The sequence below is a fragment of the Gigantopelta aegis genome, chromosome 4 (genome assembly GCF_016097555.1).
Source record: "Gigantopelta aegis isolate Gae_Host chromosome 4, Gae_host_genome, whole genome shotgun sequence".
NCBI classification, from domain to species: domain Eukaryota; kingdom Metazoa; phylum Mollusca; class Gastropoda; order Neomphalida; family Peltospiridae; genus Gigantopelta; species Gigantopelta aegis.
Window position 1 is genome coordinate 74101002 of NC_054702.1, and position 15195 is coordinate 74116196.

The following is a 15195-nucleotide window of genomic DNA, read 5'->3' on the forward strand; positions in this document are numbered from 1 at the left end:
AAACAAACAACAAAAACCAAATAATATTAAATGAATTAGTGATGTAAATATAAATCTTGATTATCCCATTGTTTGGCTGTGACTGTGTGTTTGATAAAAAAAAATGTGTTTAATGCTCATCTTTGATGAATTACTGCCTAAACGTAATTTCTGGCTTTATGCTTTCTATCTTACCAGAAACTTTGAGGCGCCTTGTTTCTTTGTTATTTTTGTTGTTTTCTCTCCTTTTTATTAATGTTGTTGTTCCAATAGTTCATTCACTCACTCACTCACTCTCTCACTCTCTCTCACTCTCTCACACACACTCTCACTCTCTCTCACTCTCTTTTTACCAACAACAAAAAAAATTAAAAGCAACTCAAAATATAATTACATAGTACACTGAGAACTATGGTCGGTCGGGCCCACCATGAATTGTTTTAACACACCCGATAGCATTTTCCAGGATGAATGACTTAATTACTTCTTTTGAGTGTACCAAGAACATTTCTATATTATTTTTAAAGTTCTTCCTAAGTTAAAATGTCCGCACGACGGCATTCCACGTTCTAGGACAGAGAGCACCATATTGAATAGTTCATAGATGATAGGGTTGCAATGTTAATTAGGGAAATCTCAAAACACTGGGGAAAACCAACTCTAAGCAAAGACGATTATTGACGCACTGTATGGTTACTCGGTTACTGCGGGAGTGGTCTTTGGACGATTTTTGGTATGGCCTTTTCCCTATTTTGCGTACATTCTCTGGTTAATATCCACAGAATATTTATCACATATATATTAGATTTCATTTACACTACATGTATCTGAATGGTTAACGCAAAGTATCGTGTAAGGCAGCTTAAAGTACCATTTAATTCAGTGTCATTCAAAGTATTACTACCCTGCTCAATTTCAGTGTTGCAGTAATACAAGTATGTGTTTACATATGTTGGCATTTATTGTTAATATATTCATTAAAATGTCATAAAATGCATGTTTGTTTATTCTTAATTCCGACAGTAATGTTACAGGATCTGGGCATTTTAAATTTATAGGTTAGACATTTTACACCTCTCGTTACGGCATTTTGACTTGTCTGAAATGATGACGAACAATCATTTGAAGAAGAATCCCCTGTTATCTTTAATGAGACACACACATATACGCACGCATTAGACCTGTAGGTACCACTTAACGAAAACGTACGTTTTTTTCCTACTCTATATAAATGGCTTGTCCCCACACCCTAACCCATCCACACACAATAGAGACCGTGCCCCATTTGCTAGATTGTGCCCCCTACTCCAAATATCGTCCCTATGGGCCTGCGCGTGCACGCACACGCACACACACACGTTTTATAATATATGCCGGTTTGCACAACAAGAGTACCGGTGAGGTACATGATATGCCCATCAGGAGTTTGATGGAAAACCATATCTATATTAATGAATAGGTTATGTGATTTTTATTTTGCAATGGGATGGATGAACAGTTTGTTTTGGACCAACCACCATCCCAAGTTGTTCCTACATGTGGTTTGACTGCAGTTTGTAAAATCTTCAGGAGCTAAAAAAAAAAGCTTTTATTATTTCTTTCTTTTTTGCGAGTGTCATTGCTCTCCTCAGAAATTAGCATACCTTAATTGTTAAAATGTAAATGTCACCAAACTGATAATAATATTCAACAATAAAATTAATATCTGTTCATGTTTCACTGTCATTTATAATTATACTAACCATCCTTACTTTTAATTATAGTCCTATTAACAAGTTTACCACTAATAATCATCAAACAAACATTAATTTAATCACTGTCATTTTGAATGTTTTAACTGCTCATTAATAATTAATTACTAACCATTCTCACTGATGATTAACTTTACGACTATCACTATATAACCACCACTATCAAACAGTTAATTATTAATCACTGTTCTTTTCACTGACGTTACTAACCGATATCATCTTCGGTTCAATTAAAAGACGGAGTTTTTTTTATAAACCCCTTTGCACTTTTTTTGTAGGCAAAATAAGGAGTATGTCTTTTCTCAAAGCCTACCAACACACAACAATATGATAACCAAACTACTCTCCCCCCCCCCCCCCCCCCATTTTTTTTTTTTTTTTTTTTTTTGAAGGGTGTGGTGCCGACCTGCCGCCCTCCTTTAATTTTCACCCAGCGAGAACACTGGTTAGGCGTACGTGTACGCGACAAATTCGGCAAATGCTAATTTCGACCCCCTGACAAAACGCGAACATTTTGAAAGTAAAACTTCAGGGTTGCAGAAATGGAAAATATTTCACTAGCCAGCCAGACCAGAACCAACTAAAATGTACTAGCCCGCCAGAATTTCTACTAGTCCGCCAGCCTAGAAAATATACTTTTGCTTAACAATATTTTAGTATATACAGTGTATTTATATATTTAATGACAAAAACATTATGGACACTTAGTAAGTTATCAACATCAGGTGGCAAAAGAACGCAATCAGACCCCAAACCTTGATTGACAAATCAATACATGTGGAAATATCCTCATCAAGACTACGTTATTCATATTTCTTTCATATAGATTTACAATATTTACATATCCCTAACATACTTTCAACGTAAACAATTTTTTTTAGGAACTACTGATCTTTAACAGGCCCCGTTTCCGATGAATTAGGCTAAATTGGAACCACTCTCAAAACGGAACCATTTTTGTTGGCGAAAACTAAAGCGATTTGGCTATAACGGCACCTCAATGTAATGGCGAGAATGCTACTTTTTAAGCTGTAACAGCATTTCATTTGATTGCATTTCACCGACTTCTAGCTAACTGCTAATACTTCTATCTCCGCTATACAGAATATAGCTGTTGTTGTATTGAGGATATTATCGTCCGTGTAATTATATCGTTTTTTGGGGAACCATTTTAGCTATATAGCCATATTGTGGTGCCATTTCAGCCAACGCTAGCGTTTTGTCCAATTTGGTTCCATTTTCGTTTGGGGCCGATTTGGCATGGTTCCGTTTCCACTATAACCAGTTTCCGGAATGTCGCGCTTGCGCAGTTCCGAACTCCGAAGTTGTCTGTTGGCAATGCGGTGCATGTATGACATCCTTCTGAACCGTTTGTTTGAATGGTTTGGAATTATTGCATGGCTGATGCGTAGACGCGGATTCAATGCAAAATAAATAAATAAATAAAATTATAATACAAAGGTAGATCGCCCGTCGAACTGGTAGTTGCAATTTTAACTCGTCCGTCAATTTTCACTGGCATTTGGCGAGCGGGCAAATACTTTCTGCACCCCTGTAAAACCGATAATTAAATATAACTGGGAGTTACTAGTAACTAAACAAGTAAATAAACATAGCAATATTGTTTTATTTTGACATTGGTTACAACTAATTTGCGTGATTGCTACAAAAGCAACACACCTAACCCGCCCGTTCTGCAAATTTGTGATAATTCGGAACACCTCGGCTGATTACGAATAGAAATAGGCGGAAGTGTTCCGATCGGAATATTCCGATAGACAGTACGACTTGCGCTTACAAACATCCAATGAGAACAGTTGACTGTTTTCTTTTTCTGAACGAAAGATTTTGCTTTCAGTTTCAATTTCTCAAAAATTATATAAGTTAACAGTATAAAATTTTGACTGTGCAAAATTGTTACAGGGAGTGGGTTTTTTGCGCGCAGAGATATGATTTACGGGCGTTATGCGGGCGCTGGCGCGATCGCGTCTGTCAAACAGGAAGTCACTGCTGTATGCAAGATATATCATATATGGACAAGGATTTGCTGTCATGTGCAGTAGACCGTGAAAAGTAGGTCACAGTGACCTAGTAATAGGACGTGACACACCGCCATCCAAAGTTGTTCCTACATGTGAGGTTTGATGGTCCTCTATGAATCTGTATGCAAGATATGGTCCGGACAACGATTTACTGTTAGTGCAGTAGACCATGAAAACTAGATCACAGTGACAAAGTAATAGTACGCAACACACCGCCATCCCAAGTTGTTCCTATTGTGAGGTCTGATGGTCATGTATGCATCTGTATGCAAGATATGGTCCGGACAAGAAAAAGTTAACAGACAGACGGATGGACAACACCATACCATAATACGACCCATAGATTAAAAAGTTTTAAAAGGTTAGTGCTGAAGGTGTGAAGGCCATGACAAAGTTGTGGATGCTCACCACCCCAGCCCCAAAACCAAAAATATCTGATATGCTGACCCCCTCCCCCTTTAGTGTTTTACTTTTAGTAGCTAATTTTCTGTTGCTTTCGAAGACTTTTAAAACCACAGTTGACTTAGGTCTCAAAGAATATTTATTATTTTACTCTAAACGACAAAACTATAAAACTATTGATACAGTACACTTTAGCTGTAACTATTCTGCATTGCAGCTGCAAGCTTTCAGCAATTACAGTTAGTGAGGGCTATGCTAAATGGAAGTGGAAAAAGTCTGCCACTTTTGAAATATGTGAAATATGGCGCTGTTTAAATTACTTTTTATATTTTGCTTTAAATTATTGTTTTGAAAGGGGCATTCGCACGCTTAAAAATGAAAATACCAGAAAATTCCGGAAAAATATTTCCATTAGGTTGGTCACCCTGCATCAGTGTATCCTTGGCAGTGACTTGCATTACCGAAGATATAAAGTATGAATTGAATTAACAAATAATTGAATGGTTCCTAGATTTGTTGTTTTATTCATATAGATGGGAACTCTTTACTGTGAGAGTTTTTATAACCTGGATAATATTAACACCAATTCTGTAGCAATTACAATAATACTTAACTTTTGTTATACATTAAAGTTTGTAGGTAATAAATAAATAATCACATTTGGTTACATGTTACACACAATTTATGGAACTCCTTTGGCAATTATTGTTTTATATGCCTCGTTCTTTTCCCAGGAATAAAATAATTCACAAACTTGTTCCATAAATTGTGTATGACACTCCTGCTCATACAATAATCCATATATATGTTCACCTTGTTGTCTTATTTTGCAACGAACAACACAAAAACCATGAGACAAACATAAAAAAGTATGTAACTCTACATTCTAAATTGACAAGATTCAGTATCCACATCATAATAGTTCCGTAGCATTTTCAATATTTATAATAATAAAATTTAGTCATAAATAAGATCTTTTTGTCATAATTGCGGTATCTGCTTCAAAATTCAATATACATATATATATTAGCATTTTATTAAATATTTTAAACTGTATGACATGAGTTTGTTTTTAGGTAATAAAGAGTTTTAGCTTTTTTATTCTTTTTTGTTGTTTTTGTCTTCTCTGCACTCGATCAGGCTGTTAATTTTGTCTCTAATCAGTAAAAATGTCAAAACAAAGTATGAAAAATATAAGCAAAATGCCATGTATCAAAAATTGTCTGATATCCACTCCCGCAGTAACCATACAATAGAACTGTAGTAAGTAAATATGGTGTCTCAATCAAGCATTGGTTTTTGTTGTTGTTGTTTGTTTGTTTGTTTGTTTGTTTTCTTTCTTTTGTTTTGTTATTGTTTTGCTGTTGTTTTTTTATGAGCAATAAATGTTAAGTAGCTTCTCAGTAGATTATATTTTAACATTAACTGTGCACCATGCATTGTATTAAGAATAAGCTTCATATGAAAGTGAAATTACAATATATAGACAAATTTTGAGAACATTTTCAATGTTCTGGTTGACATACCTTTTAAGCCATTCAACTTCAAAACTTGGAACACAATGTATATTCCAAGTACATGTAATAGTCCATGAGCCAGACCGAATCTGCGTACCGAATTGATGAACAGATCCAACATGGATTTTTAGTTAGACTGATATCTGAAGTGTCCGAAATCACTTGATTGGTAGCTAAATGCTATTTTGGCAGCCATTTTTAAAGCATTTTGCCCCAAATCCCACACATCAGAAACATTATCATACCTCACTACCAAACTAACCAAACTGACCTATGGACATGCAATTTGGCTTATTTTGTTCGGTTTACAATTCTGTATACTGATACATAGCTTTCAATATTTATTTTATAAAAATGTTACCAAAATCAAGGATGTATGGAGAAATATAATTTTTCTTAATTTGTTCTTGATGCATCTTCAAAAAGTTATTTTTTTTACTTTTATATTTACACACTTTTACACTATTATAAAGCAAAATATCTCAAAAGTGGGGGGCACATGCCCCCCTTCCCTGCTTCCTACGCCAGGGAGTATGAGCGAGCACACTTGCATGCTATCAAAGAAAGTACCACTTCTTATGCTGGTACTTCAGTTACTAGTATCCAAGAGATTGCAATGTGTCCATTACAACGAATACATTCCTACCCTTCAGTTGGTCCAGGTATTTCAGGTGTATTCTGGAGACTTCTCCATATAGCTGACTGATAATTGGTGCAGCTTGCATTTTGTTGTAATGCATCTTTACAAAGAAGCAGTTGGTCAAGTAACAAATCACCCTTTTTGGATTGAAACATTTCATACTGGAGAATATTTACTTCGGTGATCTTTGGGTTAAGACAGTACATGCGACAGCTGAATGCGTGGATAGTATCAGACAGTTCATCAGACACACACACTCCTGCCAAAGCATAATGAAGGCAGCCCTAAATTGCTGACTCTTGCGGATCAAATTTATGGTTTTTACTCTGCCTTGACTTGCTTGCCAGGCAACTTGTTTTGAGTAGGGGCCGTATCACACCATCTTTGCTCTCTCAATATGTTCCACATTACTGGCCTTGCCCATCCATCCACCACTGACAGTCGTGATATATGTGTTTCCCAATGACATCAACTGTTTTGGAATGTTCTAACAGTTTTATGGTGTATGGAACAAAGACATGGTTAGCTTATTTGTCATATGTTAGTATGTTGGTAAGAACAGTATTACAGAAAACTAAACTGCATTTTTGCATGATCCAACCATCAAACAGAAACCTTTTGCATTTCTCACCACACAATTACCACCATAGACCTGCCCTGAAGACAAGGAAATAATCATTACATCCGGTGGCATAGTTATTCTTCAAGGAACCGTTCGTTCCGTGTAACCATCAGCATGCAGACACTAGACGTTTAATACATGTGCAGAATGCTATTCTAAACATGTACAGATTTTAGAGAACTTGACAATAACCAATATTTGTGGCTTGGAAAAACAAAGTTTACTAAATAAAGTATAAGATGCAGAAGAACAATCCAAATGATGCAATAACATCAGTCATAAAAATCAATGACTACCAAAGAGATTTATAGATTTCTTTATATTAGCACTGTTATTAATGTGTTACATTACCAGGATAAATGCAATGTGTTTTACTATTATTTATATTTGATATTTTTGTTGATAATTCAGCGTTGAGATGCGACATTTTCGTTACCACAGTCAACTAAAGCAAGAGCCACACACATTAAAAAATATAACATACAAGCCTGCATGTTTAATATTAAAATATAACAGGTTTATTTTCATGTTTATATGGTCTCTAAATTGCTATGGGTAGTACAACAATGTCTAATTATTTTGACAATTTCTTCTTTAATATTTTTCACAGAAATTTGGAAATGCTTTCCTTTCTTTTTGAGGATGATAAGCTAGTCCATCTATAATTAATGGACTGATAACAAAAGGCTTGATGTGTTGGGGAAACAGATAATGTTACATGGATGTGCTAATTAAGTGACAGATTGAAAAGGTGCACATGCAAAAGTAGATGCTGACCATCTTATTTTAAAGTCTATAGCACTGAATTAAATCCCATGGACGATAATAGCAAATGTGGCTAAAGTTGCTACATGCAATGTTTCCACCAATCTTTAAATCAGAAAAACATAAGGTTATAATGCTAATTTGAGATATACTAGAACACACCCTTGACTACCCCCGTTTCATACAGATATTGTGGCACTCTGCACATGTTTCAAATGCAATAGTACCTGATACGTATACTAATACCAATATAAATTAATATAATTAATATATTTACTGGCTACATGAAAAAACACTTATGACAACATGTTCTTTCACATATATCACCAATGACAGACATGACCATATTTATTAGCTCTTTACAGTTAGGCGCACTTCGAACTTAGATCGGGTGAGATGCTGTTTAACTTTTTACTACCTACAAAAGCATTAAGCTAGCCGACAAGAAGTCTATATACTAGTATACAGAAGCATTTTCAAAATTTGCTGACTTTTTTCTCACAGGCCTCAGCGTGTATTTGTTTTATACGAAAGACATATTTATTTGTTTCATTCATTTTAACTTTGATTTTCATGCATGTATCCAACTAAGGTTCAATCATGCTGTCCTGGACACATCTCAGCTATCCAGGCTGTCTCTAAAGGACAGTGGATGAATAATTAATTGTTGGTGAAAGGTCGGTGAAGTTACCTTACACCCCCTCCCGGGCTGTTAAAAAACTGGGTAGGAGTGAGCCTTTACCGTAGTGCAAACTTCGTACCTATATATATATACCAGCCTTTAAATTAGACTGATGACATTACATCCAGTACTTTAAGGCATATTGCAGGTGAAATACCATTGTAGATATTGAGAATGAAATGGAAGTAGAATACATGACATATTTTTGCTAAGACACTGCATATTAAAATGGTTTAGAATACGTTAATACCATTGAATTTTATATTCACATTAACTTGCAACACTTTTGAAGTTATTCTCAAAATGTTTAATTGAGTTACCAGTTGAATACAGAAGCAAAGAATTAAAATGTTAGTGTCCCTTAACTTATTTTAACAAGCATATTTTCAATATTGAATTTAAAATTGTTCCACTGATCATCTTGTTCTACATTTTTTAGATTTTATTTTGTACTACACAGTGTTGAATACAGCTGAAATATAACTTTTGCAATTTGTGATTGGTCTTTCACTATTTTGCCTGGACTATATCAGCTAATGCAGAATTATAAACCAAACACAATAAGCCAATTTGCATGTCCATAGGTTATTTTGCTAGTGATCGAGTTATGATCATTTTGTTAATTTATGTGAATGGCGAAAATGCGTCAGCCATCTTTTAAAGCTGCCAAAATAGTACTTGGACACCAATTCAGATTGTCCACTAAGTGATTTTTGACACTTCATATATTAGACTGACTAACTAAAAATCTATGTTAGATCTGTTCGCTAGTTTGGTACTCCAACTGAAACTACTGAGCTCATGGAGTATAATAAACACACTTTTCGTAACTTCCTGTCGCTTACTTACATTCTAGTTCCAGCAATAACCTAAAGGCCAATAAAAGAAAATCAAATTAAAAAAAAAGACATCTTTCAAACTTGATCTCCAATAAATAACCAACCACCTGCACAAAACCACCTGTGGGCAGGATTTACCTTAGTCGGTTGAGTGCTCGCCTGAGGTGCTTGTGTCGCTCATTCCAGCCAGAGCACCACAACTGGTCAAAGGCTGTGTTAATTTATGTGCATATAAAAGATCCCTTTGCTGGAACAATGTAGAGGGTTTCCTCTGATAATTACGAGTCAAAATTACCAAATGTTAGACAACCAATAGGCGATGATTAATAAATCAATGTGCTCTAGTAGTGTCATTAAACAAACAAATGTTAACTTTAAAAGCATCCGTGTGCACACAAAAACAGCAGTGAACCTTCTTTAGTCAACCAAGGGGCAGAAGGTAGCACAGTGGTAATGTGCTAACCTGATGTGATCAATCCCCATTGGTGTACCCATTAAGCAATTTCTCTCTAGCCAGTGCAACATGATTGGTATATCAAAGGTCGTAGTATGTGCTATCCTGTCTGTGGGATGATGCATGTAGCTGGTTTCCTCTCTAGGACTATATGATTACTAAATCAATGTGCTCTACTGGTATCGTTAAACAAAACAAACTTTGAAACTTTTCTTTAGTCAACAACAGGCCCTAATCTAGAATTGAAAAAGTATACGTGACTTCTCCCTTCCCAGAAGAAAGGGGCAAAGTTTGATAAAAATAGGTCAAGTGAACATTTATCGGTATATTTTGTAATGTTTTGCCAGTTTTCATGTTCAATCGGAAAAATTCTGAATCGTATTTCGATATAAAATACTACTTCCAGTAATAAAGTTTAAACAAAACAGTTATATATTTCATTAAAAATGTGATATTGTTAAGTAGTTGATCATGTGCTGTTACAGGTATATGCAAAAATTAAGTATTAATTAGTAATTGAAATGAACGTAGTTGAGGATTAACAATGCTTAATTGATTGGTCACAGCACACAGAGTGACATGCGTCACTTTGAGAAACAATTAATAGCCCAGTTACGGGTGTATCTGAAGAATGTCAACATTACACAACAACCTGTATTTAATCTCTTCACAGCAGAAATTGGCATAAGTATTAACATTTGTTAGTTGATTTTGATAATAAATTGAACATGGTAAAACATTATTTCATCAAATCAATCGGTCTTTACAATGCACTTGCGCAGAAACCATTGCCCGTTAATAGGCAGATTCGCGATTATTTGAGAATACAGTCTGACGCCAAAGAAAAAACACTGTCCAACATACGGTGACAAGGTGCCATGTGAGCTATGACAATAAACAAGTTGAGATCTTGACATCTGTTGTATGAATTAACTGATACAAGTATGCTTATATAGCTAATTAGTCTTTTCTTTGTCTTGCTGTGACATGTGATTTTAACATGCATCATATTGCTGTATTGCTGTCAACTCTGGGCCATGAGTCTGGCACTTCAGATCCATCATAGTTGCATTATGTAATCTAGTGGGAAGATGTTTTACAATCCAGAGGCGTTATTAGGATTAACTTGGAAAGTTTTATATATAGCAACACTGAATGTCAATACACAGCCTGTTGAATCAGCGGCATCACGCTTCATAGCCATTACGATGACAACAAACATTATAATAACACGTCATTTTATAAACTCCATGTCCCTTTTTTAACAATATAATATCCCACAATTCTCACTTCGGCAAACATTAAACAGTCAGGACAATTCAGCCTGTTACATTCTCGGAAACCGGAAGTACCCGACGTTTAACGATTGAGAAAAAAAAGGCGGAATTACTTCCCTTATGTTAATTTGACAAAAGGGGATTGATTTTTTTTTATGCCTACAAAAATGTCATTTAACAGGAGAAATTGTCTCCTGCACAGGTTGTCAGGAGATTTTATCAAATACAGGAGACTCCTGCCGAATCCATGCGAGTTGACAGGTCTGGATTAGGTCCAAAATATTACTGCGACTTCGACTTCTCACTACTGCTAATAACTTGGCGACTTGAGTTGACTTTCGGCGAAGAAAATGCTCATTTCGCCAGCAAGATTAGGGCCTGGTCAACAATTCAATCTAAATATGAATTAAAAATGGCTATTTCTATTGTGAAATATGCTTAAATATATCGCTAACATTACAAAACCGAACTGTCTGTCTTACTTTTGGAATAAATATAAGACACTGGGTAACTGTAGTTCCACCAATGATGAGGATACAAATGAGGCCATACGTGACATTAATGTCCTCTTCTAGAATGTTAGAGAACAGTAACTCTACAGCAGTCAGTACAATCACATTGTAGATACACATTCCGATTGCTCTGGAATCGTACACTGCTGAAATGTTCACCTATAGGTACAGACATAAACGTATGCAATATGAGAAATAAAACTGTAGTATTTAACACACTGATATTATTGTCCAGTGTCACATTCCACGAAGCGATCTAAACACTAAGATCACTTCATAGAAGGGAACACAAGGACTCGTTCCATGTAACATCTTAGCTCTACAATAATCATAAATACCTACCATCATCGTGACCATAACATTTTACTACGATTGCCAGGCATAGCCTACTGTCGTCATAAATTATGGTTAAAAATTACAATTGGTACAAGGCAGTTGTAAGGCATTAAGGTACATGTCAAATGGCAGTTAGATGATAATTTGATGGGTTTTATGAATGGTATATACTCATTAGCTGTATCCTAACCTGATGCGACCAATTTGTTTTAGAAACCATTTATTTCAATTGCCAAATGCTAAACGATTAACCAATCAATTAAGTTTTACTTGGCGGCTTTTTCAAAATGGTCATTATGGTCACATCTATAATTAGGATATAAATATTATTGTATCGCTCACGTCCAGTTAGGATGCAGTTTCAGCGTTCAATGCAAAACATTTTAGGCCATAAAACCTTTACATGAAACTATGGGATCTAACTTTCAAGTCTTATGCATTTGGCAATTATCACTCTGCAAATAAATTGGCTAAATTATATTGTGGATATCCAATACCAAAAATACATATGAGATGTTCAGAATAGTTGGTAACTAATGTATTTTTTTAATTATTTTATGACACAGAAGAATTTAATCGTTAGTGGGACACATACAATTACCTTATGATTGCTTTGATGAACAGGCCGGTGTCTGTTATTTTATTTAAAGCCTAATTTGGCATTTTTGCTAATATTATATTTAATTATATCATTCCTATTCAGTTTTGTTTTTCTTTAAATATACTCATGAAATCAAACCAAAACCATAGCAAAACATTCCATATATAATCCATTATAAAAAAGGAATAAAGTTATAATTATTTCAATGTAAATAAATCTCTGTATGTTTTCAGTGTTCTTTCTGCTATTAATATCTGAAGCTATTTGCATCACAAAAGCATCACTCAAATTAAAGTAAAACGATTGTAAAACATACTTACTGTATTTTGTATTTTGTAAAAAGCATTTTTATCGTATGTAAAATAAAGACGCATTTAATATAATAACATGGTTGAAAACTACTAGGCTTATCTTAAGCTATGGAGTTATTCAGCTTTAATCATTTCTGACACACCATTTAACAATGAGATGAAAAGAAAGTTATGCCAGTTTGTACCTTTCTGGTGGTGAAAGACAAGAAGACACCGAACAAGAGGAGGATCAGTTGAATGCCGAGGAGAATTATGGTGAAGTACGTGAAATACTCAGACGTGCAGCTCCATATTACTGGAATTTCCACTACATCATTGATTTCAATGTGGACTTTCTGGGGGGAAAATATTGTTAAAAATAATACAGAACAACAAAATAACCTAACATTTTTTATATACATGTAGTGCAAATCTAGGGAAACTAGTGTACACTATTTACCTTGTTTATGTACGTTATAATACTGAACAATTTTAAGTATATAAACTGTACAAGTGTATTGCCAAAATATGATGACTACAAAGATTTCCTTATTTTCCATCAATAAACCAACCATCTAAAGGTTCAAAGACATCTGTCCTAGGCAAATTCTCAGAGTTTCGTGGTGAATGCGTCTGGGGGTGGGGGTGGTAGCATGTAATACGGCTATGAAATTTACAATTTTAATTAGAAAAAAAAAGAACAAAAACAATTATATTATATATAGTAACACACTTAAAATCAAAACCAAAACATATTTTATTTGCGTCAGGCCTATAAACATATAGCAAATATCAATTCAAAATACATGTAGATTGGGAAGCCATGGATTCCGACATCACTCGGATGCCGATCTTGAAGCATTGGGTTGGTGTCTTACTTAACTGGATTAATTGCATTTGCAGATCAGCATGGGTACCTGAAGAAAGGATATCAGGGGGAAATTCCATGACCTCTAACTGGGTTAATTGCTTTGGCAGCTGTTGAGGTTAGTGTGGAAAATAAATGATGTCATACGTAGCATCTCTCTTTCTGTCTATTATAAAATCCAACTGCCGACCTTGGTACCTGGCGGGCTTCAGCTGGCATTGGGAGATTCCATGTTGTGGGTTGCACTTAAATATGCTCATATCTGGTGCTGACCCAAATTAGCACGGGAGGCTGTGGATGACGTGTGGTGTGACTTTGACTGTTGATCCGAGTTAGCGTGGGTACGTGATTGTTGTTGCCAGCCTATATTTAAAACTGAAAAAAAATGGGGAAAAACCACAATTTAAATCAGATCCATTATTCGACCTCGGTGGTGTAGTGGTACAACCACTGAACTTATTTTAAGGCCATTATTGACTTCTCAATCACTAACCACTAACCCACTGTCCTAGACAGACGGCCCATATAGCTGAGGTGGGTCACCAGGGCAGCGACCTTCAACTTAATAAAATAAGTAAAAACAAACAACAGCCATCATCATTTGTTCAAGGCAAGTTGCTAGGGAGATGAACTACATCATTTTGTATTTTAAAGTAGTTTTATATTTAAAATTCTAGCATTGTACCTTTTTTTTTTTACTGGTTACTGCACATGGAAAATCCCTTTTGTTTGTTTGACAAGGATCATGGTAAATTATTTCCCACCATAGCCATTGCCACTAGCCATATTCAAACATGAATCACGTACAGCATCTTGGCAGTAACGTCTACACTGAGATGTGTACATCAATCGAGACAACAGATCTGTACAGGTGCTGGACTGTAGACAAAGCCAATCAGAAGGCTGCCAGAGGTGAGAGACGCTAAGAAAAGCCACGTGGAGGTTCCCGAAAACTAAATATTGATCGTGTGTGGCAGTCGAACAACTGTCACAGTACCCTTTCTGAATCTGCTTCTTTTCTTCTGCTGATGTGATTTCTGATCACAGTTGCGAGGTTTCCTCTGAAATTCTGATTATACGACTCTCCCGGTGATGTTAAGGAACAATTTGTCAGTGTCGACCGTAGACATGGGAATACCGTTTACATTAAGTGCACTGTCTTTTGCCATTTTCACTGTCCTTTTTACTGTTCATATGCAACTTTCTGTGAATCCATTCGATTTCAGATAGTGCAGAGAACTAGTTCTGTGGTCGAAATGCCATGATCTAGCTAAGTTTCAGTAACATTTAGAATTGACGTGAGATCCATTATCACTTATTACACTCTCTGTTTAAACAGTGTTTTTATCTTCGTAATTGCTTGACTAGTGCACAGTTTCGACATTTTCGTAATGAAACAAAATTTAGTGTGTGTCGTTAAATAAAACATTTCTTTCTTTCTTTGAAATGAAATTTGGAATAGTAGTCAACAGATTACCAGGTCTGTGTCATTGAAGTGAAATAAATCTGTCCGCATGACTTGTCAACCTCTTGATGGGATGTCTTTAGGAATTAATGTTTCTTTTCTGTTAGACTTTTGATACTTCTGACAAGTTTGGCATCCTTTCCTGAGGTTCTT

The 15195-nt window shown here is 35.4% G+C and overlaps 1 protein-coding gene across 2 annotated transcripts in view; it reads right to left on the reverse strand.

Annotated features, from left to right (window-relative positions):
• Positions 1–15195, reverse strand: part of LOC121371079 (gamma-aminobutyric acid type B receptor subunit 1-like) — a 107656-nt gene that overhangs the window by 2797 nt on the left and 89664 nt on the right. Inside the window, exons 14-15 of one of the 2 annotated variants that reach the window (XM_041496711.1) lie at positions 12916–13065; positions 11453–11641 (exon numbers count right to left, since the gene is read on the reverse strand). In XM_041496711.1, the coding sequence (XP_041352645.1) occupies positions 11453–11641; positions 12916–13065 (339 nt within the window). Of the gene's footprint in view, positions 1–11452; positions 11642–12915; positions 13066–13491; positions 13953–15195 lie in introns of those variants that run through there. The other variant, XM_041496712.1, reaches the window with a different exon arrangement.